The 23,030-nt window shown below is 35.1% G+C and overlaps 1 protein-coding gene across 1 annotated transcript; it reads right to left on the bottom strand.

The window, feature by feature from the left end:
* Positions 1-11,372: 11,372 nt before the first annotated feature.
* LOC141647732 (copper-transporting ATPase RAN1) lies at positions 11,373-20,933 on the bottom strand. Its single transcript, XM_074456032.1, has 9 exons — positions 20,301-20,933; positions 18,615-19,229; positions 16,771-17,197; positions 16,345-16,670; positions 15,065-15,123; positions 14,587-14,929; positions 14,008-14,205; positions 13,662-13,919; positions 11,373-12,035 (listed from the first exon to the last, which is right to left on the bottom strand). The coding sequence occupies exons 1-9, from the start codon at positions 20,586-20,588 to the stop codon at positions 11,559-11,561; spliced, it is 2,991 nt and encodes a 996-aa protein (XP_074312133.1). The 5' UTR covers positions 20,589-20,933; the 3' UTR covers positions 11,373-11,558.
* Positions 20,934-23,030: the final 2,097 nt, after the last annotated feature.

The following is a 23,030-nucleotide window of genomic DNA, read 5'->3' as shown; positions in this document are numbered from 1 at the left end:
TTAATCCAAGTATCAAGTATAAGATGTCGAGTTGGATTTATGGTTAATTTGCATGCAAGACGGGAATTAAACATCCATTTACCGTATTAGATTTATGGTGCATAACGTGATCCATTTGTCTTGGTAAAGCATTTTGCAAATATGATTTTGAATAAGAAAATAGTCATCTGATCCGTTCTATACTCGGGCTAATCGGAGTCGGAATCGTCGTAGACTAATGCTGGAAAGGGAACAGGCCCTGTACTAGACGGCTACATGAGGCACGAGCCAGCCGGCGGTGTAAAGGGGCCTCCCCTGGTTTTGAAAATGAGAATTGAAAGGCCTGTTTTAGGCGCGGGTCAACCTACGGTGATATGCCGTGTTCTGACCTTTTAAAGAAACGTTTATAAAACGTATTGAAAAATGGGTATTTGACCCGATTTGATTTGAAAGGGTCGTTTAGACCGTATTTGTTGATTTGAGGAACGAGACTCGAATAATCATCATTATTTTGATAATATTCGGTGTCGGGTTCGACTTTGACAAACTTGACATGAATAGTTTTGAAAATAATTATGAACTAATTGTTTTAAGTTCATTTGAATGTAATTAGTCGATACTCATCATCGTACCCGGGTTAAAATCCGGCATGGTATGTAGAACCAAGGATGACTTTCTGTCGGTGACTAATATGCTTGTTTTGAAAATGTAAAGAAATGATGAAAGGCTTTAAAATACCTCCCAAAAATGAAAAAGGTTTTAAAATACCTTTTAAATGTTATTAACCAAATATTATCACCGAAACACGGATTTAACCGTCATGGTATGAGGAACCAAGGGTGAAAAATATTTTATGGTTAAAACAAATGAAATAAAATAAAAAAAAGGTTTGAAAATATTTGAAATGGTAAAAACCGATTATAAATATGAAAAAGATTAAAGGAAAATGACGAGAACAGACACGGTTGAGTTCTGACCTGGACACCCCATTGAGGCGCGGGCAAGCCGGCGAACCAAGGGGCATCTGTCTCAGACCAAAAATCAGTTTTGGCTCGTTTATTCCAAGTTTTGGTTCATATTATGCATGTTTTAGTATGACACCCTCATTCATTGCGGAAAAGTAAACACGTAATTCTAGAATAAAACTGCATGGATATGTTTGTAATAGGTTCATTTGGGTAAAAACCTGTAATTTTTAAAACCTGAACCTGTTATAAAAATATCCAAATGGGAAGGTGTCAAACATGCAGGGTCTAAAATAAATCTCATAAATAAAACATCGCTAAAGTCGCGGAACAAAGTTATACAACCCAAATATGAAAAAGGGAGACATATGTCCCTAAAAAGTATATGACATAAAAAGTGTTTAAGAGTCACAAAAAATAAAGCCAATCTAGGTCCCAAGGTTACTTTGCTCGCTAGCTCGTCCATGTACCCCATATATGCATCACCTACCTGTCAATCGCATTTTATACAAATACGAAAGCCACAATCAGTGGGGAGTAACTCCGAGTTCTCCCAGCCACGAAATGTCATAATTAATATAACATGTAAACATAAGAATATGAATATGAATAACACATAGCCTTAGCATATAGATGCTAGACAATCGTGCTTATCATGTGAACAACAATATAACAACACATAGTCCTAGCATGTGAATACTAGACCGACTCATACTACACTATCATGTGAATCACATAACATCCAGGAATCCAAACTCTATCAACCATAGCCGGCTTGCATCTCACCTTCTATGATTCATAGAATCATCAAACAAGAAAGGACAATATATCTAGAGACAGGCATAAGTTCCTAATACAGTCAATAGTCACTCTGTAACTCGAGTCTATACCACGAGGTAAGGTAAACACCCTAGTCCTAAACCTGCGCAGACCTAGCGACATGCGGAACACTATCGCATCCAAGACCAATGATCACACACATGAGTACCCCTAAGGAGTCCACCAAAGGGTTGGCTAGTACTTAAGCTGACCACATACTTCTAAGAGTACGTCAGGAGGTCATGCCCTAACTTGGATATAAACCCACCAAGCTAAGACACAAAGGCTATTAAGCCGCAAACATACACTCGTCAAAGACTATAATGGCCTATCTATGACGAAGGCCGAAATACTCACCTAGGACCTAGTCCCAGCTTGAATACTTTAGCCCACACCACACAAGACAAGTAGGACACCCAATTAACCATAAGAGGGGCAAAGAGTCCAAACTTGCACACACAAATGATCATACATACCCTAGCATATGAAAGGCTACGCAAGAGCATATTCAGCTGACAATCCAACAATATCTCCAATATCAATAATAATCCAAATTCCAGCTAACCAACAGTACCATAATCCATGAGAACATGCTAAAATGGCAAAGAGGCAACAAGACTCAAGCATAAGGCATCCAAAGCATCCAACAACCAACATGTGAAAAGACAATCATACTCAAAGACAAATCCTCGGCCCTAGTCCCGCGACGGGTCATCGGTCAAATCGAGGCTGGCCGGTTTAAACCTAGTTTGACCAAACTCGTTCGGTCAATCTGGCCCAGCTCAGAGTCTTGGCCTACTTTGGCCCAAATCACAAAATTCATCACAATATCATTCTCATGTCATTTCCAATTTCTATCATGTGAAAACTATCAACATAAAGAAAACATTCCAACTTACAAAATAACTAATTTCACAAAATTCTCGCATAATAAAATAGCATAAATAACCGTCTCACATAAGGGTAAACTTTTCTATAAATTTTTAATCGATAAAACGACGCCATTTACTCATACGGACTCCAAATTGAGTGATTCAAGTGGCTAAACCACTTAATTTTTCGATGCCGTTCAATCTGTCATATTTTTGGAAACATTGGAAACCGTCTCGGTCCGGTACTGACGCGTTCCAGCCAAAACACGGACTTGTCACAACACATAATTCCTCATCCAAATTTGTTCCAAATAATAATATACAAATGGGTAACATAAATTAAACATAAGCATACTCATCTTACTCCATTCATTCATTTATCAACAAGATCGTCTCAAACAATAACAAACAAACAACAACAAACAACAACAAACAACAACAAACAACAAATACAATTACTAATGTGACATTAATTCGTCGAGTAACTCGGAATAGTTACCTTAAGCTAGCAAAGAGACAAGTAATAACTTGAGAAAGCTTCTAAAACCTAAAATTACTCTTCATCTTCAACCACATATGAGTCACCTAACTCATCTTCAAATTCTTCACCTATAAGAACAACAAAAACACAATTATTAAGCTTAAATTCGAAAACCCTAAAAAAAGTGTCTTAAACAAAAATTGGGTGAAATGAAAATAAAGCTTACTAGTAGATGAGGATTGGAGAGAGGATTCCAAATATATAATTTTTATGAGATTTGGTGGAGAAATGAAGGATTTATGGTGGATTTAGGGATTGTAAGGAGAATTTTTGAGATGAATTTGGTGTTTGATGAAAGGAAGAGAGAGAGTGAATTATGGAGGAAATGAGAATTGAAAGAGGGGATAATGGAGGGTAGGTGGCCAGCCAAAAGGCATGGGGAGATGGGTCATTTGTTTACGTTTTGGGGTTTACTTCGACGGTAATTAGAAATATTCGTCGAACGCGATTTCCGAGAATATTAAAGTTCTTAAACACGATTTTACTAAAATATTAAGTACTCATATGCCCAATATCCAAACTCGTTTACCCAACGACCGTAAGAAATGAGAAAATCCCAATTTTACGACTTTTATCCGAAATCTATTTTATCAAAGGAAAAGGTTTAAATATAGTTTAAATAACTTTTAAACATTTCTAAACTATCAAAAATAATTACATTTCTTCAAAATAAAATAAGATTATATTTTATCAAATAAATTTTATTTCAAATAAATTAATATTAAATTAAAATAGATTAAAATATTACTTTTAAAATATAATAAAGGTCTTCAAATTTACGGGGTGTTACATTTAGCATGTTATAGTCATGAAACAAATAAAAACATGATAAAATAAGGATTTTTACACCCTCATACTTACATGCTTGGTTATGGCAAGTGACCGACGTAAGTGTAACAACTCGTTTGGTCGGAAAAGACTCGGTTTAAAATCGTTTTGGTAAGTAAAAAGAGTGTTTAAGATTAGTGACGGTGTAGTGGTCGAAGTGGCCGGTCAAGTGATTTAATGCACGATGACGGTACCAAACAATGTGTAAGGCTTGTATTTACGATCGGTAGGTCGTAATTACGCGTCGGATTGTGACTTAAGAAGTCGAGTCGAGAATTTTAAGGGAGAAAAGAGGGGGCGGACACTCGCGTGAGTTCTCAAACGAGGGCATTTGAGGGGTATTTATAGGAAAATGAGTGGTTGTGTGAGTTTTGAGCGACGTGGCCACCTGGGCTGCACAAAGAGGCGCGAGCCACGTCGCGGTTCTTCGAGTTGTGGAAAAAAGGAGAAAAATGTGTAGGATATAGTAAAAACATGTATAGGATTTAGAAATTACACGATAACTAGGTTTAAACTCGTGAAATTCACGGGTCTGCTTTATATGTTTTAATTTGGTATATTTGTAATTTAAAGCTCCTATTACTACTTTTTATTACTACTTTTATAATGATGATAACATTCATTTTATGATCCGAATCTTATTTGTAATATAGTTACTTTTATATTAATTTTACAATGATAAATTTCAACTTTGTTTTTTTTACAAAGGAATGGTCTCACAATCTGAGATTTTCTCAGGTATTGAAATCGTCTCAAAGTTTGAAGCCATCTTGCCTAATAATTACTGTTTAGAGTGGCTAAAATAATATACGCATTTCCATTGCAAAGTATAAATTAACACTCATTATAATAATGTGATTTCATATTTGTGGGATGGTCTTGATTCATGGTCTAAATTTGCCATTATTCTTGTTGGATCACCCGTTTGATGTAGGCTAGCAAGTCCGCTGCATATTACGTCATCAAATTCAGATCTTGATTTTCCGAGATGACAACAAACTTAGAGGTCTCGTTATCCATGCCAATCACACGAAACTTTACCTAAAATTTGAAAACACACACGTTTTTGTATGAATTATCGGTTAGATACTATAATTTTAATATTCTTATATATAAAAGTCAGTATTATGGAATAAGACAGTCACCTTGAATTCTTGGAATGCTTTTTTGAGCCGGTTATACTCCCAAGTCCCACTGCACTTGTCTCGTACGGCGGAATAAGAAAATCACCTTAGATTTTTGGAATGCTTGTATATTTGAAATAAAATTATTACCTCTTGTATGGCGGGGTTGAGATAGAAGCGAGTAGCATGTCTCGTAGTTGTCACTCTGACTTCGCCTATGTAGTTTACCAAATTGTTGTTTATGTTTCGCATAGTCATTTTAAACTGAGCGTGGTGATCTCCGCCATAAGCATGTTCGTTTTGAAGTGACGTATGGTGACATGAGTGCAAATAAAGATTAAAAGGCCATGGTTGAAATTACAAAAATTGTGTTTTAGAATTGTGAAATATTAATGTTGACCACTGAGAATGATTTTAGCCTTGGTTGACATAAGAAATTTATAGTTTTTTTTACTTCTATTAATTTGAACGTGATTTTAAGGAATATACTCGTATTATGGAATAAATCTCGAGATTAGCGGGAGATAATTGAGAATTTTGAATTATTGAAAAATCTCAACAAATTTGAAAAAGATAATTATTAATCATCATATGCTGGATAATATATAGAATTTTCCAATGCACATTCCATCTTATGCCACTAATTTGATATGTTTCTGTTTTTTTCATGATTTTTTTTCAAGCCATTGACTATAATAATTTCTTATTCTATGGCATGAATTTGTTATGCTGACTTTTTTATGATTTTTTTTATTGCTACAATTAAGTATTAGCATCTTATTAGCTGCCACATAGGATTGTAATGTAAAAATAGGTTGTCACATCAATTTTTTGGCTATTGCATTAGAGATATATATGATATGATTCTTATATATAAAAGTCAGTATTATTGAATAAGACAGTCACCTTGAATTCTTGGAATGTTTTTTTGAGCCGGTTATACTCCCAAGTCCCACTGCACTTGTCTCGTACGGCGGAATAAGAAAATCACCTTAGATTTTTGGAATGCTTGTATATTCGAAATAAAATCATTACCTCTTGTATGGCGGGGTTGAGATAGAAGTGAGTAGCATGTCTCGTAGTTGTCACTCTGACTTCGCCTATGTAGTTTACCAAATTGTTGTTTATGTTTCGCATAGTCATTTCAAACTGAGCATGGTGATCTCCGCCATAAGCATGTTCGTTTTGAAGTGACGTATGGTGACATGAGTGCAAATAAAGATTAAAAGGCCATGGTTGAAATTACAAAAATTGTGTTTTAGAATTGTGAAATATTAATGTTGACCACTGAGAATGATTTTAGCCTTGGTTGACATAAGAAATTTATAGTTTTTTTTTACTTCTATTAATTTGAACGTGATTTTAAGGAATATACTCGTATTATGGAATAAATCTCGAGATTACCGGAGATAATTGAGAATTTTGAATTATTGAAAAAATCTCAACAAATTTGAAAAAGTTAATTATTAATCATCATATGCTGGATAATATATAGAATTTTCCAATGCACATTCCATTTTATGCCACTAATTTGATATGTTTCCGTTTTTTTCATGATTTTTTTTCAAGTCATTGACTATAATAATTTCTTATTCTATGGCATGAATTTGTTATGCTGACTTTTTTATGATTTTTTTTTATTGCTACAATTAAGTATTAGCTGCCACATAGGATTGTAATGTAAAAATAGGATGCCACATCAATTTTTTGGCTATTGCATTAGAGATATATATGATACAGTAGGTCTCCCTTGTGACGGGTCGGATCTTGCGACGGGTATTATGTGAGTGGAAATGGGTAGAGGGGACAAGGTGGGCACCCACCCCATGTGCTCCTTCTCTCACTCTTATGGGTTTTTTGTGAGACGATATGGTACCCGTCACAAGTTTGTGACGGATACCCTCCGTCATAAGGGAGAATTTGTGTATATGATATTTGGTAATATCATCCTAGTCATTTGTTATCTACTGTATTTATTTTAGCACAAATACCAAGAACATGAAAAAAGAAGAAAAAATTAATGATAAAATAAAAACTTTTTTCATATGTTTGCTTGCCCTCTTCACATGTCAACTTGTCTATTTGTGTAACAATTAACTAATACTCCATCCTATTCTACATAACCTTCCCTCTTTCCTTTTTCATCTATTCACAATACCTTCCTTATTTCTTTATTTAGTAAAGTTTTATACGTATTTTAATCACCTCACCCCACAACAATGCTTATTTTAATCAACTTACCCCACAACAATACTTATTTTAATCACCCCACCCATAATAATACCCCACAATACCTTCTCTCTCTCCAATTACCTAACCCCACTTTTAATCACCCCACCCATAATAATACCCCACAATACCTTTCCTCTCTCCAATTACCTAACCCCACCACAATACTTTACCTTATTTTAATCAATCTCCTTAATTATAGTGCCCCATGAATAAGGAAGTTTATCTAGAATAGGAGAGAATACATCTAAATTTTAAAACGACAATAAATAACAATTAACCGGGGCGGAGAAACTCGGGAGTATTTAATTATATTCTATTCTTGTGCATAAGAAAACATCCTAGTCAAAGTAAGCTCACTCTATTGACTTTGAACTCTTTTATACTCTTCACCACGGTCGCTGGTCAGAGAAAACGATGTGATTCACACCTGTCAGCTATCACATTTGTTGTTCGTTTGTGAATTCCCAAACACAATCAAGACTAACTTGGTCAATATGACTTCAGATGTATGACTAATTACGAATTTTTTTTTGGGTGCGAATGAGGGATAAGCTCTGAAAGTTAACTACTCCCTTCTTACCAATTCAAAGGTAACACTTGCCTAAAGTGTTGTATCAATTCAAAGGTAACATATTATAAATGGACTATAAATTGACAATAATACCCTTATTTCCTCCTTATATTTACATAAATATCAACTTTTGGCCCACACACCAACCCAATAATATAAGCTTGTTTTCCTCTTTTGCCCCAACTTTTACCCTCTTTTCTTGGTTTCCCCAATTTTTACCATGTTACCTTTGGATTGGTACGGAGGGAGTATTAGTTATTACACGGTGTATAACAACTTTAAATATGTCCTTCTGAAAGATGGGACGAAGCTCATTAAAAGAAAAATCTAAATGCGTAGGTAGGGTACTCGAATTAACTCCTCGATTTGATAATAAATCAACATCTCTGTTGGCTTCTTTGTAGGTATGCTCCAACTTGACCGTCCATTACCTTATTCTGATCAACTCTTGACACCTTTCTAACTATAAATTTCAGATTATTGCTCACAAGTTGATCTTCACTAATTAGGAAATTATCGTGCTTTTATTGCATGAGCTAAAATATACTCTTTTAGTTCGGTCCCTAATTCTTATTTACAACCGTTGTAAATGAGAATAATTTAAAATGAGAATGTAAAACCATTCAGCCCAATACTTTTTCTTGGGATCATGATGCATACCACTGTATTGTCACCCCTTCGTTGTAACTTCCAACAAGTATAAATAAGACCGATTGTTCTTATTAATTGCTAAATTTACGAAAAACATAATAAAATTATATATTTATATAACAGCAACTCTCCTATAGAACCGTCTTATAGCATATGACTGGCCCAATAGAAGAAAAGCCCAGCAAAAACATTGAGAAATTAAGTTTTTGATTTTATTTTGATAACTTTATACTTTATAATGAAAACTAACCTATTTAAATATGTAAGTTATAAATTTAAAATATTAGATTATTAAAATAAAAGTATTATTTCATATTTTTATTAAGTAATTTTGTTGGGCCGTATGCTATTGGGTTAGTCTTACCTAAATATAGGTCTTATAAAATAATTTGTGCTTATATAATTAACCTCAATCTTTTTAACTCGAGTCAATCGGATAGGTTTGTATCGGTTCAAATATGGTCTGGGAATTTGGGGAGTATAACGAACTCAGTGCAATTTCATTTCAATTCATATTGAATGAAATTTCAAAAATTGTCCAAGATATTCGTAGTGGCCATTGGGTCTTTGATCGGTTACCAATTTAAAGATATTTGATCGACTCGTCAAAAAGAGATTTGATCGACTCATTTTCCATAATTAAATTTGAATATGGACAATTAATTTGAAAAAATTAAAACCGAAAATGGACATCAATATTCTCTCAGTCCTGAAGCCCCAACATTAACCTTTATCTAACTAGGTAATCCGACCAAGGACGATAGGTCGGATGGAGACAAATACATACTGAATATACTATGGATAACTTGTTTATGTAATTGTGTAAGATTTGCATTGTGAGAAAAATGGACCGTTTGAAGGTGAAATAAACAGAAGTTTGACATGATTTCAACTATATCTATATTCTACACACCAAAAAAAATCCCAAAAAAAAAAAAACTTGCATTGTATACATGCTACAATTGAAATGGCTCTCAAAAGTTTTTTATGTTGGGAACCTGACATATTCAACTAACATAGTAACATAATGAAGTTGATAAAGTTAAAACCTTCATATGTCCATCGTTAATCAAGGATTGCCGAATTTTTAAATTTTTTTTTTCGTTGGTGGACTAGAAAATTGAACAGTAAGAACGGTACCTGACGTGTAGCAAGTAACTCTTCTATAATAATATAGTGTCAATATGTTCCCATCGAATGTATGAACATGACCAATGAAGAATTTATCAAGCAAAATGCTTGTCAAAAATCGTAGTTAGCAAGTAACTAAAGGTTGACTTAGGCTTCAACTATTTAAGTCAAGTCTAACCCAATTAACAAAAATGGCGATTATAAAATGTGGTAGGCCGTATTAATTGGTAGAGGAGGAAGGATTATGTCCCAGTGTCAACTAAGTTTGACTTCCTAACTTTCCATTGAATACTAGAAACTTGCCCACCAAGCTACAATCCTTCAAATAAAGTCATAACTACGGATGATAATGAGACGAGACAACTCGTTAAGTCGCTAGCAGCTTGAACACGCCTCGATTAAATCTCGACTTGTGCAAGCATGGCTCAAGTTCGGTCTCGGCTTAATAAGTTAACGTGTCAAGCCAAGCAAAGTTTGCTCCATCTGAAAAGCTCGCGAGCCGCTCAAATATGCATGATAAGATAATATGTTACTCTTGTTTTATATTATGGGATATTTTACTTGTTAACCTCTGTGTTTTTTCATTTTCTAAATGGTATCTTTTTTAACAAAAAAAAAAGCATTTGACGCCATAACTCAAGAGCAAGAGTTCCTAAAACGACGATTTTTTTTTTTTCAAATTAACCGGTTTTACGAGTTCTTTGATCTGGAAAAAAAAAATTATTAGTTTCTGAACTCGTGACAAAAATTATGGTCAATCAAACTTTAAACTTTAACTGACTATATCTCTTTGTGGCGAATTCTGAATGCGACATCTTTTTTTTTTTTTTTCAAATTGACCGTGTTTAATATATCTTTGATTTGAAAAAAAAAACTGACGCTTTCGGAACTCATGGTTATAGTTATAGCCAGTCAAAGCCGTTTTTGGTGAGTAGAAAACAATAAAACACATTGTTAAAGAACAAAAAAAAAACTAGTTAGGTTAGCATTTTATACTCGATGGTATTTTCTGTTACTTTCTTCAACCCAATTTTATTGTCTCCTTTCTCCCAAAATTTATCTCAAAATAATTTTTTTTTTTATGTTTAAATTAAGTATTTACACTACAAATCACCACTCTTTCCCATTTTATTAGACGGTCTTAAATCCACCCAAAATAAAAAGTAGGACAACATAAATAAGATGGAAGAGGTATTTGACAAACAATTTTATATCGTACACACTATCCCATGCAATGTTATCATGATCGAGATTCTATTTTGGATCGATGGAGTAGGTTGAATCGAATCCGTTGAATCGAATCATAGGATCGTAAGATTCTACAAACCAACTAAATATAGATTCACTTGGTAAAAACATAAAATTTAAAATCAAAATATATACTTATTAATATTTATCCATAAATTATTGATAATTAATAAATATATTTCTACAACTTATATAAGTTTCGGATTTTATAATGTCATTATATAAATTATATATTTATTCTTTTATCATAAAACCGGATCGTAGGATCGTATTATGATCCCACCACTAGAAATTTTCAGACGAATAGGATCATATGATTCTACAACCATAATAGAATCGTAAGATCTAAGATCGGTCCAACATTTTTAGATCATAAAATCATAGTATCAAATCGGGTTTCTGAGAACAACGTTTTTAGATCATAAAAAATGGATAAGGGGTAATAACCAAACAAGTGGGAAATGTTACAAATTTACAGAGCTGGGTGCCAATTTCAACCTCGGCTCATATAAAGAAAATCGACACCAATATACAAAACTGGGAGAACATCAACTAAAAGAAGGTACATTCCTTCCTCCCACTATTCTCCATTTGACCCTACTCTACAGTTATTTCAAGTATACTAGTGAGTCGGGGTTTTCTGTATGTCCTTAAAAGCAACGAAGAGCAAACAACACTAACAGAAGAGAGAGCCATACAAGCACCAGCAACCCACGGCGGCAACATGAACCTTATCCAAGGATAGAAGACGCCTGCTGCAATCGGAATGGCTATCACATTGTACGCCATAGCAAAGACGTAGTTCATTCGAATACGCAAGAATGTTTTCCTTGATAGATCGATAGCCGTTATGACATCTTCCAAATTGTTTCTCATCAGGACATAATCTGCAGCCTCGATGGCTACATCGGTTCCCGCCCCTATGGCCATACCTACATCGGAGGCAGCAAGGGCAGGAGAGTCATTTATGCCGTCACCCACCATTGCTACTATGCTTCCGTCTTTTTGGAAGGAGCGAATTACTTCCGCTTTTCCTGCTGGCATTACTTCAGCTCTTACATCATGTATACCAACCTGCCAGATGAGTTAAATGATTTAGTCTGATCTGCCTTTCCGCTTTTCTGAATTTAAATTTACTCTTGTTTAGTTGCATGAGACGGCAAGGGCTCAATGGGTTGGATTCATATGAAAACCATCTTAGGTTTAAGTAATACTCATCACACAGAGGCAATTTATAGGGGATTGGAATACTAAAATATATGGGTGGTGCAACTAGAACAATTTGTAAAATTCTTAGAACCAAAAATTCTTACTCCACATATCGCCATTTATATTATCCATATTTGACTTCGGTGCTTAAAAAACTGCCGGCTACGACCTCTTTGTTCACCTTGTATACGATAACTACAAACTCTTTCGAACTAATAACTAAGAAATAATAGTCAAACATGATAAATTTTAATAAAATGTAACTGCATAAAGACTCCCTCCTCTAATTCTTAGAAACTGGCCCATTTTTAATTTGCGCCATGTTCTTAGAATTGCCCCATTTCCATTCTGAGTATGCTTTAGTTGGTAAAACCACACTACTTAATCGGTATGAACGACCTACACATTCACAACCTACGAATATGTAGCATTTCCAAAGAATTTAAGGGTATGATTATTGGTAAGACTCTCCAAAGTCTTAAAACTCTCCAAAGTCTTAAGGCTCTGCCACATCAGTTTTCTACTAACTTTTATTATTTCTTTATTGTTCAGACTCACCTCAGACTTACCTCAAACTTTATACATTATCAGTCAAACCCACCTTAGACTCTACTTTTTCACTTTACTTGAGAAAATGTGGGGTTTAAGAAAAAAAGAACAAAAATAATATAACACATGGGTTTTTTTCATTGGACGTCTTCTTTTGAAAGTGGGGTCAAGACTCATGTAGAGTCTTAAGTTGAGTCTTGGATTTCCAAGACTCAACTTAAGACTTTGTCAAGACTAGGGTAGATTACTGGTAATCTTGAGTGAGTCTTGTCTCAAATGGAAAATTTGCTATAATAATCCCACGAATATCATTTAGGTACACTTTTTAAGGTATAATGACCAAAGTGTCCTAATAAAAACTACACAACTACAAAGCTTACCATTTACTAATAAACAAAACAAACACAAACAAAAACAAAAACAAAAAAAAACACTGTGATTGATTTCTATGACTATTTTTACGGCGAATGTTGAAGACAAAAAATGTATTAGTCGAATTGAGGGTATTAACGAAGGTGACGATGGAAGAACTAGATGATGAAGATGTAAATGAAAAAAATTTGAGGTTGGACGTGTTGACAGAAGTAGGTAATGAAGGTGGGGAGATGAGCAATGAATAATGGAGAGAGGGAGCCACAACGGAGGTGGCAGTATTAGTCTTTCAAAACCTTATCCATCATCCAATTTTCCATAAGAAGTTGTCATATGTTAACTGTGGTGTGATCTTTCACCTTCCATGAATTTTCCCTGAATAAAGTATCTCCTCCATCCATACCCCGCTATATTAAACGATCATAATACTAACTTCAATCTTATGGACGTGATTATGTGAAATAGATTTTTATGTGAATGATGTATTCGTACCACCACAATAGTGGAACAATGCAAGCGAAGTACTCCGTACAAGGTTATGCAACCGTAAATCAGGAAAGTATTACATACCTCCTTAGCGACAGCTTGAGCTGTACGCCAATTGTCCCCCGTGACCATTACAGGTCGTATGCCCATCTTACCAAGCCCCTCCACCACAATAGCAGCTTCTCTCTTTAAAGGATCTGCTATTCCTAGAACTCCAATAAGAACACCATCATATGCAACAAGTACTCCTGTTTGTGCACTCTGCTCTAGCTCCACCATGACATCTTCAACCAGTGTTGGTATATTCATGCCATTTTCAGTGAGCAGCTTCCGGTTTCCAATCTAGCAGTGGAGTCAAATAAATGCTCAAGACAATGCCAAGAAGCTGCTAGATATGGCAAACAATTAAAAACACGAGAATAGAGCTCACCAAAACACGTTTTCCATCTATAGAACACTGAACTCCTCTCCCAGGCACAGCAAGGAAATCTGCAACATCCAAAAGCCATCCAGCATATCTGAAATCATTGTCATCATTCTGTTTATTCATGGCTTCAGATGGCTCAAAGAAGTTAAAATGTCGGGCATATTCAACCACTGCTTTGGCCAACGGATGTTCACTACTAGCCTGTACCATAAATAAACACTATCAATATCAAAACTTGAAAAGCTAGAATTGTGAGACCTTGATGCATGTGTTTCCTTCAGCCCAACATATCATAGTATTAAATCTCTGAGACTTGAAAACGGATTCGGTCATTTCAGCCTGATCTCGACCATTGCACTATAAATATGGTGGATATAGCTTCAAAATGGGGTCACATTGACTGTCAATATTTTACTAAATCAGTCATAATGGGTGCTATGCTGCAGCCAATAATATTTAATACAATACTACGTAGCTGTCATAACCCCCACTCCCCTGAAAAAAAAAATAAAGGAAAAAAAAACGAGAAAGAGGCGAAGACGGTGATAGAACTCATTAGCAAGGCTACAAGAGAAAGCGCACCTCAGCAGAAGCCACCAATGTAAGAAACTCGCCACGGTCCATGCTAGTGAATACTTTAACAGTTGTAACAGAGGCTTTTCCTTGTGTTAGTGTTCCTGTCTTGTCAAAGATGACATACTTAACCTTCTGAGCCCTTTCCAATGCATCTCCGCCTTTTATAAGAACGCCATTTTTGGCACCAACCCCAGTTGCAACCATAACAGCTGTAGGTGTAGCCAAGCCTAATGCACAAGGGCAAGCAATGACCACAACTGATATAGAGAACATCAGAGCAAATACAAAATAATTGCCATCTTCTGACAGCCAGCTTTTAGGATATGCTCCAGCAACACCAGCAATGTACCTGGAATCATTATGGAAGAAAGGAAACAAAAAACACAATTACTGTTAACATATAGAACGGCAATATTTCGAAGTTGCATACAATACCTGCAACCATGAAAAGAATGTACAAAGCACCAAACAATGACTCACTAACCAGCCCAAAAATGTCATCAACGCCATACCCACCACTGTAGGAACAAATATGCTTGCAACCTGTGGTAAATAATACAAGTTCAATTACTTATACAGAAGAGGATCAAACATAGGACAGTTTAGTTGGCAAAGGGAGGGGAAAAATGTGCATTTTGAAAAATAAAAAGGCCCAAATATATCAGCACAAAAGTAAATAAATCCACAGGGCAGTTCTTGAATTCATTGAGACATGCATTTTATTAAAAAGAATATTAGATTAGACTAAATAGGCAGTCAAACTTCTGTGATAGCCACAATCAGTTTCAGCAATTTGTGCATTCAAGAACAACATACGAGAAAATGGGAAAAATAAAATGTACAGGGAAACCTTCAGCGCTGGTTCCACTGCTCCAACTTAGCGGTATGTCACTTGGCATTCCAAATAGTGCTCTAGAGTGATTGGAGCTTCAATCTAGGGATCCTATGGGGCCTATGATGACATTGATTTAAATTCCAAAGTTCCCGAGATTAAAGTTCTGTATAGATACAATCTTTCATATGTTGGGAAGATTTTAACTTGTCTAGTAAGAGGAAAAACGGATCCCTCAATTCCCTTCCATTCAACAGAGGACAACTGGAAGTCCGTCCATTGCCTGATAGAAAAACGGGAAGCTGGACATGGGCAGAGGAAAATAAAATTTACGGTCACCTCTTCTGCAGGCACTTAATGAGCGGTTCATCCTTATTAAGAGATCAATTAGGACTTAGTTGTGCCAGAAAGATTGATTACAAACAGTATAAAACCTAAAGGTTGGACTCGAAGATTTCTTTCAATTTCAAATAAAGTAATTCCTATTTAGAAAATTGGCCAGAAATGCACAGAGCTATAAAAGAAAAAAGGAATCTGAGACTCTACTCTCTACTTCCCCTTAGCGGCCTAGCTAAGAGGCTTCCATGGTATTCAGCATGGGGAATAATACCATGGGGAAGAAGGTAACATCAACTGAGTTCATCCACTTACGACCCTAGGAGCAACAAATATGCATGTCCAAAAGAGGGGGTCGGCATAACTCTGCTAACATGAATCATCATTCTTGGAAGTGAAATTAATGAACAAGACTACAAGAGTAGGAGGAGGAGGAGGAAGAGAAGAAAAAAAAAACAGAACAGAACTACTAGTCACAATAATGATGTCTAGATTGTCTACATCCAACATTATGTAAGAAGTCTATAAAAACTGGGAAATAATAATGAGAAGCATAGGCACAATATCAATCCATAAAATAAAGAAAGGACGCTTACAAAGTCCGCAAATTGTTGTATTGGGGCTTTAGACATCTGTGCAGTCTCAACTAAGTTTATTATTTGGCTCAAAACTGTGTCAGATCCGACTTTTGTAGCCTCAACATGAAGTACCCCATGCAAATTCATGGTGCCCCCAATCATAGGTGAATCGACTTCCTTTAAGACAGGGACAGATTCACCAGTGACCATACTTTCATTGACATAGCTTGATCCCCACAACACTACACCATCTGCGGGAACCTTAGTACCGGGCAGAACCTTTAACAGATCACCAGGTTGAATCAGCAAGGCGTCTATTTCTCGCTGTCCAATGCTCTTTCCACCTAAAAAAAGTGGAGTATGTAAGAAAATAAGCATCAATGAAACTAGGTTTTGATAACAAGCGCCAAAAAGTGCTTCTAGTATTACTATACACAACTATACCTTTATCTTTCACAAGCAGCAAAGCTGTAGCAGGCGCAAGCTCAACTAGCTTCTTAATAGCATCAGAAGTTTTTCCCTTTGCCAGTGTCTCCAAATATTTCCCCAAAAGAACAAAAGTGATTAGCATGGCACTCGTTTCAAAATATGTTGGAGACCAGAAACCGGTTACAGCACCGTAAAATAGTGCACAAACAGAGTAAAAATAAGAAGCTGAAGTTCCCAACGCAACCAAGACATCCATGTTTGTTGCTCCGCGCCTTAGTGCTTTACCAGCTGCCACATAGAAACGTTTTCCAACACCAAATTGAACAAAACTCACCAAAACCCACTTCAGCCAATCTCTCATTAAGAATGGGCCACATCGCCAAAGAAGAAAAGGATATAACACAGGCACATGGGGGCATATTTTTATAAGAAAAACAGGAACCTGGGATTACGAAGTAAAAAAATTAAAAAAGATTACAAGTTACTGAACAGTAAGCTTATGTTACTCAGACTCGTCTACTCTTATCCGACAAATATGTATCGGAGTATCAGATACGGCTATTTTGTGCGAAATTTTCAATATTTTGGTCTAAACTGAAGTATCTAAGTATCGTATCGTATCTGACAAAATACGTATCGGATACGGAATACGGCGACTGAGTGAAGTATCGGAGTAACATAGCAGTAAGCATATATGAATAGTCAAAATAAGATAACAATGAATACATGAAAATAATAACATGTGTGTATATTCCACGCTGACAGTTGCTACTCACTCAAATACACAACCATTAGGACCTATGGCTGGCATAATACATAACACTGCTAATTTGACTAATCTAATAAACTCCACAAAGGTACAAAGTAGAATTTTAATTCCACGTTGCCCGTAGCTAATCACTCGAATATGCAACCATTGGACCTCATCACCTCATGCTGGCATAATACTACCTACATTTTTTTTCTTTTCTTCCCATTTGACTTTTTGGTCAAGATTGCTATATTCTGAGCTTAAATATCCTAAAAACTATAATGAATTGGCATATGCTACTAATATATTTATATTTACCATTCTAAGGGCTTTCAAAAATTATATTTTCAACAAAAAAAAATAGATTATAAATGCACTACAAACATGATCAAACTGTCAAAGTATCGCATTGAAGACCATGCAGTAAAATAGGAAGAAACAAAAAAATGGAGGGAGTACATAGCACTGCTAATTGACTACTCTAAACTTCACAAAGGTACAGAGTAGGATTTTTTATTTAACACGTGGTGATGATTGAGCACCTTAAACAAAGAGAGCTCCGGCACAAGCACACACCAACTTCTGGAGTTCTAATATTTCACAAAAACGTAACAAAAACACTGAAATCTTCCAGTCACATCTTTACTTCAGGAAAACCCTAACCTAACATAGTAAGCAGAAACTAGGTCACAAGCACCCCTGCACTGAGTTATATATGTCTACCGGAGCTTTAGACATAAATCAAGCACATCTGCTTAGGACTATTTTGCTTAGGACATGTATCCTGACTGCAGGGAATGTAACAGTAAGAATTTCCTAGGAAAGTAAACTCACTGCAATCAGATAATACCTGCTTTCATAGCTTTCTGCTAGGGTCTATGTGGGTTGAGATATAATGGTATCATTGGTATCCGTAGGTTTCAATTCTAGACGACACAATCACAAACCATACTACCATCTTTTCGACGAACAAAAAAAAAAAACAGGGAAGAGAGAGAGAGAGAGAGAGAGAGAGAGAGAGAGAGAGAGAGAGAGAGAGAGAGAGAGAGAGAGAGAGAGAGAGAGAGAGAGAGAGAGAGGGTGCGGAGGCAATTTAAAGAATACTCACACTGAGAAAAACACTGGTTGTAAAAAGCTGGAACATCTTTGACGATTCCTCCAAATTTTTTGACGTCATTCTCGTAAGAGGGTTTTTCACTCGTATTTTAAATAGGCCACCACTTGCCTCATCAATGGCATCAACCAAAGACCTCGAACCAATTACTTCAGAATCAAAGCAAACTTCCAGCTCTTTTGATGTCCTCTCAAAACTGAACTTTCGGACACCTTTTATATGGCAGAGCAAGCCTTCCAAATACTGGGGGTCCACCTCACTTGAAATCCCTACAATTTCAAGAATTATTTTACCCTGCTCACTACTCTGTACAAGAGAGCCGTCAAAGCCAGCATCTTCAATAGCATTTACTATATCATCCTTGTTGATAACAGTAGGATCATATTCAACCTCTCCTAAATTAGTAGTAAGGGAAACAACGGCTCTGACAACCCCGGGAAGTTCCTTTAGAACACCTTCAACAGACATCACACATGCAGCACAGGTCATACCCCCTATATTGAACTGGCCGGTCAAAATTTTATTAGGAGCTGTCTGAGAAGATTTTGCTTCAGGTAAAATTTCAGCTTCAAACCCAGCATCTTCTATTGCAGCTTTTATATCCTCAACCTTCAAAGAGAAAGATGTAAATGGTATCAGGATTAGCAACTCAGCTTACAGCAAAGTGAAGAGAATTTACATCATGAAGTAGTTTTGATTCCAAAAGAAGCAAACGATTTAGCATCATAAAGACCATGGGCATCACATGAGATTGATAGATATGTCAACTGGATGAGAATGTACATCCTTTAATATTAATTTTATTTTTAATCATGTCTACCACGATCTAGAACAAATTTAAGGTTATAACAATCTACTGATGTACCTGCCCACCCGTGGGACTCCCAAAGAAGGGAATGAATGAAGGTGAAATATGATATAGATGAAGTGAACAAAAGCAGAAGATTCACATTCAAATAATACTCAGTCGGTTTGTCCAAATGATACCAGGAAATATATCACACAGGCAATATTAAGCATTGCTAAGTAGTTACTATAGTTGATCTGATAGCTCGTAGTTTGTTCATGTTGGATACCAGCCAGCATTTAGGTATATAATGTAGCCATCTAAATTATATTTTTCCCAATATGAACAAATTATTGGCTATCAGATCAACTATAGTAACTAGTTAGCTTATTTATTTATCCAAGTTCAGCGAAGGGTGTATGGAATTATGCATCAACCAGATGAAAGAGCCGGAAAACTGGAATCTCTAACACAAGAATCAGCATAGCGTTTATCGCCATTGGCCAATGAAAGAGCCTCACGTTAGTTATATGAGAGACTAGAGAGGAAGGCAGGCAGCCTTTGTCTAAACCAGATTATCCTTGAGTTAACCTTTGCCTAAACCAGATGTAACTAGCAACGTTTACGTAACTAAATTAAATTAAGAGGCAACCAATAGAAGTAGAGTATAAGTTTGCTGAAGCAAAGTATTGAACTACACAATTGGCGCATCCTGGACGGTTTGAAAAGCATTTGCCGTAACCTGAGCTCAATTTCATTAGCATACAACAGCTACAGCATAACCCTAGTACCTTGTTTTACAAGATTAGACAGCTGTTACAGAGTGAGTGTATATTAAATAAATAAGATGATGTGATCAAACATCTGGAATGAATATAAAAATGGAGACAAACCTTGAGTAAATCTGGATCAAAAACAACAGAAGCTTGATTCTGCAACAAAGCAACGGAAGCTTCATGAACACCGTGAACAGAGCGAAGAGCAGATTCAACCGAGTTTGAGCAGGCAGCACAGGTCATCCCACCAACATTCACTTTAATTTTCCTGCTATTTCCGCCGCCTCCTCGGTTTTGGATATCAAAATCATCAAGAAGGCGGACGTCCTCAAGGTGTCCTGATTCCAGGTCATCGCCGCCGGAATACGCCGGCGTCAATTGTACGTCTCTGACGCTCAGCGACATGGTGGGACCCCACAGCGATGACGAGGAAAGAGCTAAGGGAATACGGTGCGTTTCGTTTAATTAGGGAGGAATTTGATAGAATTATACGGAGTGATTATAAATAATAATTGAAATTGAAATTGAGAGAAATGCGGAGGATAAAGGATTTATTATAAATGAGAAAATAATGGAGCGAAGTTGGTAAAAGGCAGGTGAGACGAAGGGAGAACTCCGTATGTATATGTTATTGACGAAAAGAATGGGTAAAGTAGACGTTTATGGAAGTCTGACTAGAGACTAGCAACTGTTTTTGCTTCTTGTGGATTTCTGATTGTACTACCATCTTTGCTATTTTGTACTTCATATAATGCACCAATGGCGTAATCCCTGACATTTAACCCAACCCGGCCTCTTTGTTTATTTATCTTTAACCAGGTCCTTTTTAATTCACTTAACTCGGTTAACCTAATAAATTAATAAAATAAACTAAAATTTATTCTCATATTATCCCACAAATGATGAATAAAATTGCTTACTTTTCAGTTGTTTGATTGAATTATTAACTCAACCCAAATATACTATGAAAATTTTAAATAAATGAGTTATTCGTGTTGAATTCGTGTCAAATGAGTTCAACCCTAATCCAACCCAATTAAGACCCTGTTCTTTCTGGCTTATTTTCAGCTCAGTTCAGTTCAGCTCAGCTCTATTCAGTTCAGTTCAGCTCAGCTCAGCTCTATTCAGTTCAGTTCAACTCAGCTCAGCTCCATTCAGTTCAGCTCAGCTCAGCTCACTTCACTTCAGCTCTACTAAATTCAGCCAATTTCAATTTTGCGAATCTTAAACTTAATAACTTTTATTAATACTATATATTTATTATTATTTTGGAAATATTAAACTTAATAGTTTTTATTAATATTATATATTTATTAATATTATTATTATTGTTGTGTTGTTTTATTATTATTATTATTATTATTATTATTGTTATTATTATTATTATTATCATCATCATTATTATTATTATTATCATTATTATTATTATTATTATTATTATTATCATCATCATCATTAATTTATTATTAATTAATCATCCTCATTATTGTTATTATTGTGAATATTATGGTTATTAAAATCAATAATATTCATATTAATATAATTAATACTATTACTATTATTATTAATATGAATATGAATATTAATTAATAATAATATTATTAATAACATTGTTAATTTTAATATTACTATTATTAATACCTAATTATTTTTTCATATACGAAACTTACTCTTTCACATACACTTTTTTCATAACGTTCTATTTTGTACCCTTTTCACCTAAAACAGAATCTAGTGAACTCTTAAATCAATATTTTTCCCTAAAACTTAACTTAATTGCTCAAATGACTTAAAAATTACAAGATGGATTCTAATTTATCAAATAATAAATTAATTTACTTGTTATCAATTTTTAATATTATTTGTTGAGTTTTAATTAATCAACCAAATTTTATATATTTGTTAAAGATGAAATTAGGGTCTGTCGATTTTTATTTATCTAATTAATTAAATTAGGATTGTTGGTGCTTCGTGGTGGCTACCTAATCAGTCAAATTAGGATGATAATCGGCTAGACTTTTAACATCAATCTAGCAAATCGATGCTCTATTATTTTACCTAATTAGATTGATGGTGAACCGTGGTTCATGATGGCTACCTAGTTAATCACTCAAATTAGTATAGTTACTAGTATTAATATTAATATTATTATTATTAAAGTTCTTCTTCTTCTAATAACAATAATAATAATAATAATAATAATAATAATAATAATAATAATAATAATAATAATAATAATAATAATATTTAATATTAATATTAATATTAATATTAATATTATTTCGATTCAATCACTCAATCGACTTAGTTCGATTCGGCTCTATTCGATTCGATTCGATTTAGCTCACTCCATTCGATTCGATTCGATTCACCTCGGCTCCATTCGATTCGATTCGGCTTTAGTTTAGCTCAACTCTATTCGATTCACTTCGATTCGATTCGATTCTAAAAAGTCAGAAAGAACAGGGTCTAAGTTTTGTGTCGTGTTCGTGTCAACTCAATTACTTAAATGGTCATATTGTCTTAACCCTAACCCGTAACTTCGTGTCGGGTTTTTGGGTCGTGTAAATGATTTCCATCTCTAATAAAAGGGATACAAAAAAAAGTAGATAAAAGGTACAACAAAAGTGGTGTCTTAGGCCTTGTTCTTTCTGGCTTATTTCCAGCTCACTCCAGTTCAACTCACTTATTCATTCAATTCACTCGATTCGATTCAAATTTCTCTATTCGATTCAAATCGATTCGATTACTCGGCTCTATTCATTTAGTTCACACTCAAATTCCATTCGATTCAGGCTCATTCAATTTCTAAGCTCCATTCAATTCAAATCGATTCGATTCACTCCA

The sequence above is a fragment of the Silene latifolia genome, chromosome 3 (assembly GCF_048544455.1).
Source record: "Silene latifolia isolate original U9 population chromosome 3, ASM4854445v1, whole genome shotgun sequence".
In the NCBI taxonomy this organism is placed as follows: domain Eukaryota; kingdom Viridiplantae; phylum Streptophyta; class Magnoliopsida; order Caryophyllales; family Caryophyllaceae; genus Silene; species Silene latifolia.
Note: the sequence above shows the minus strand (reverse complement) of the source record. Positions and strands in the feature narration are given on the sequence as shown.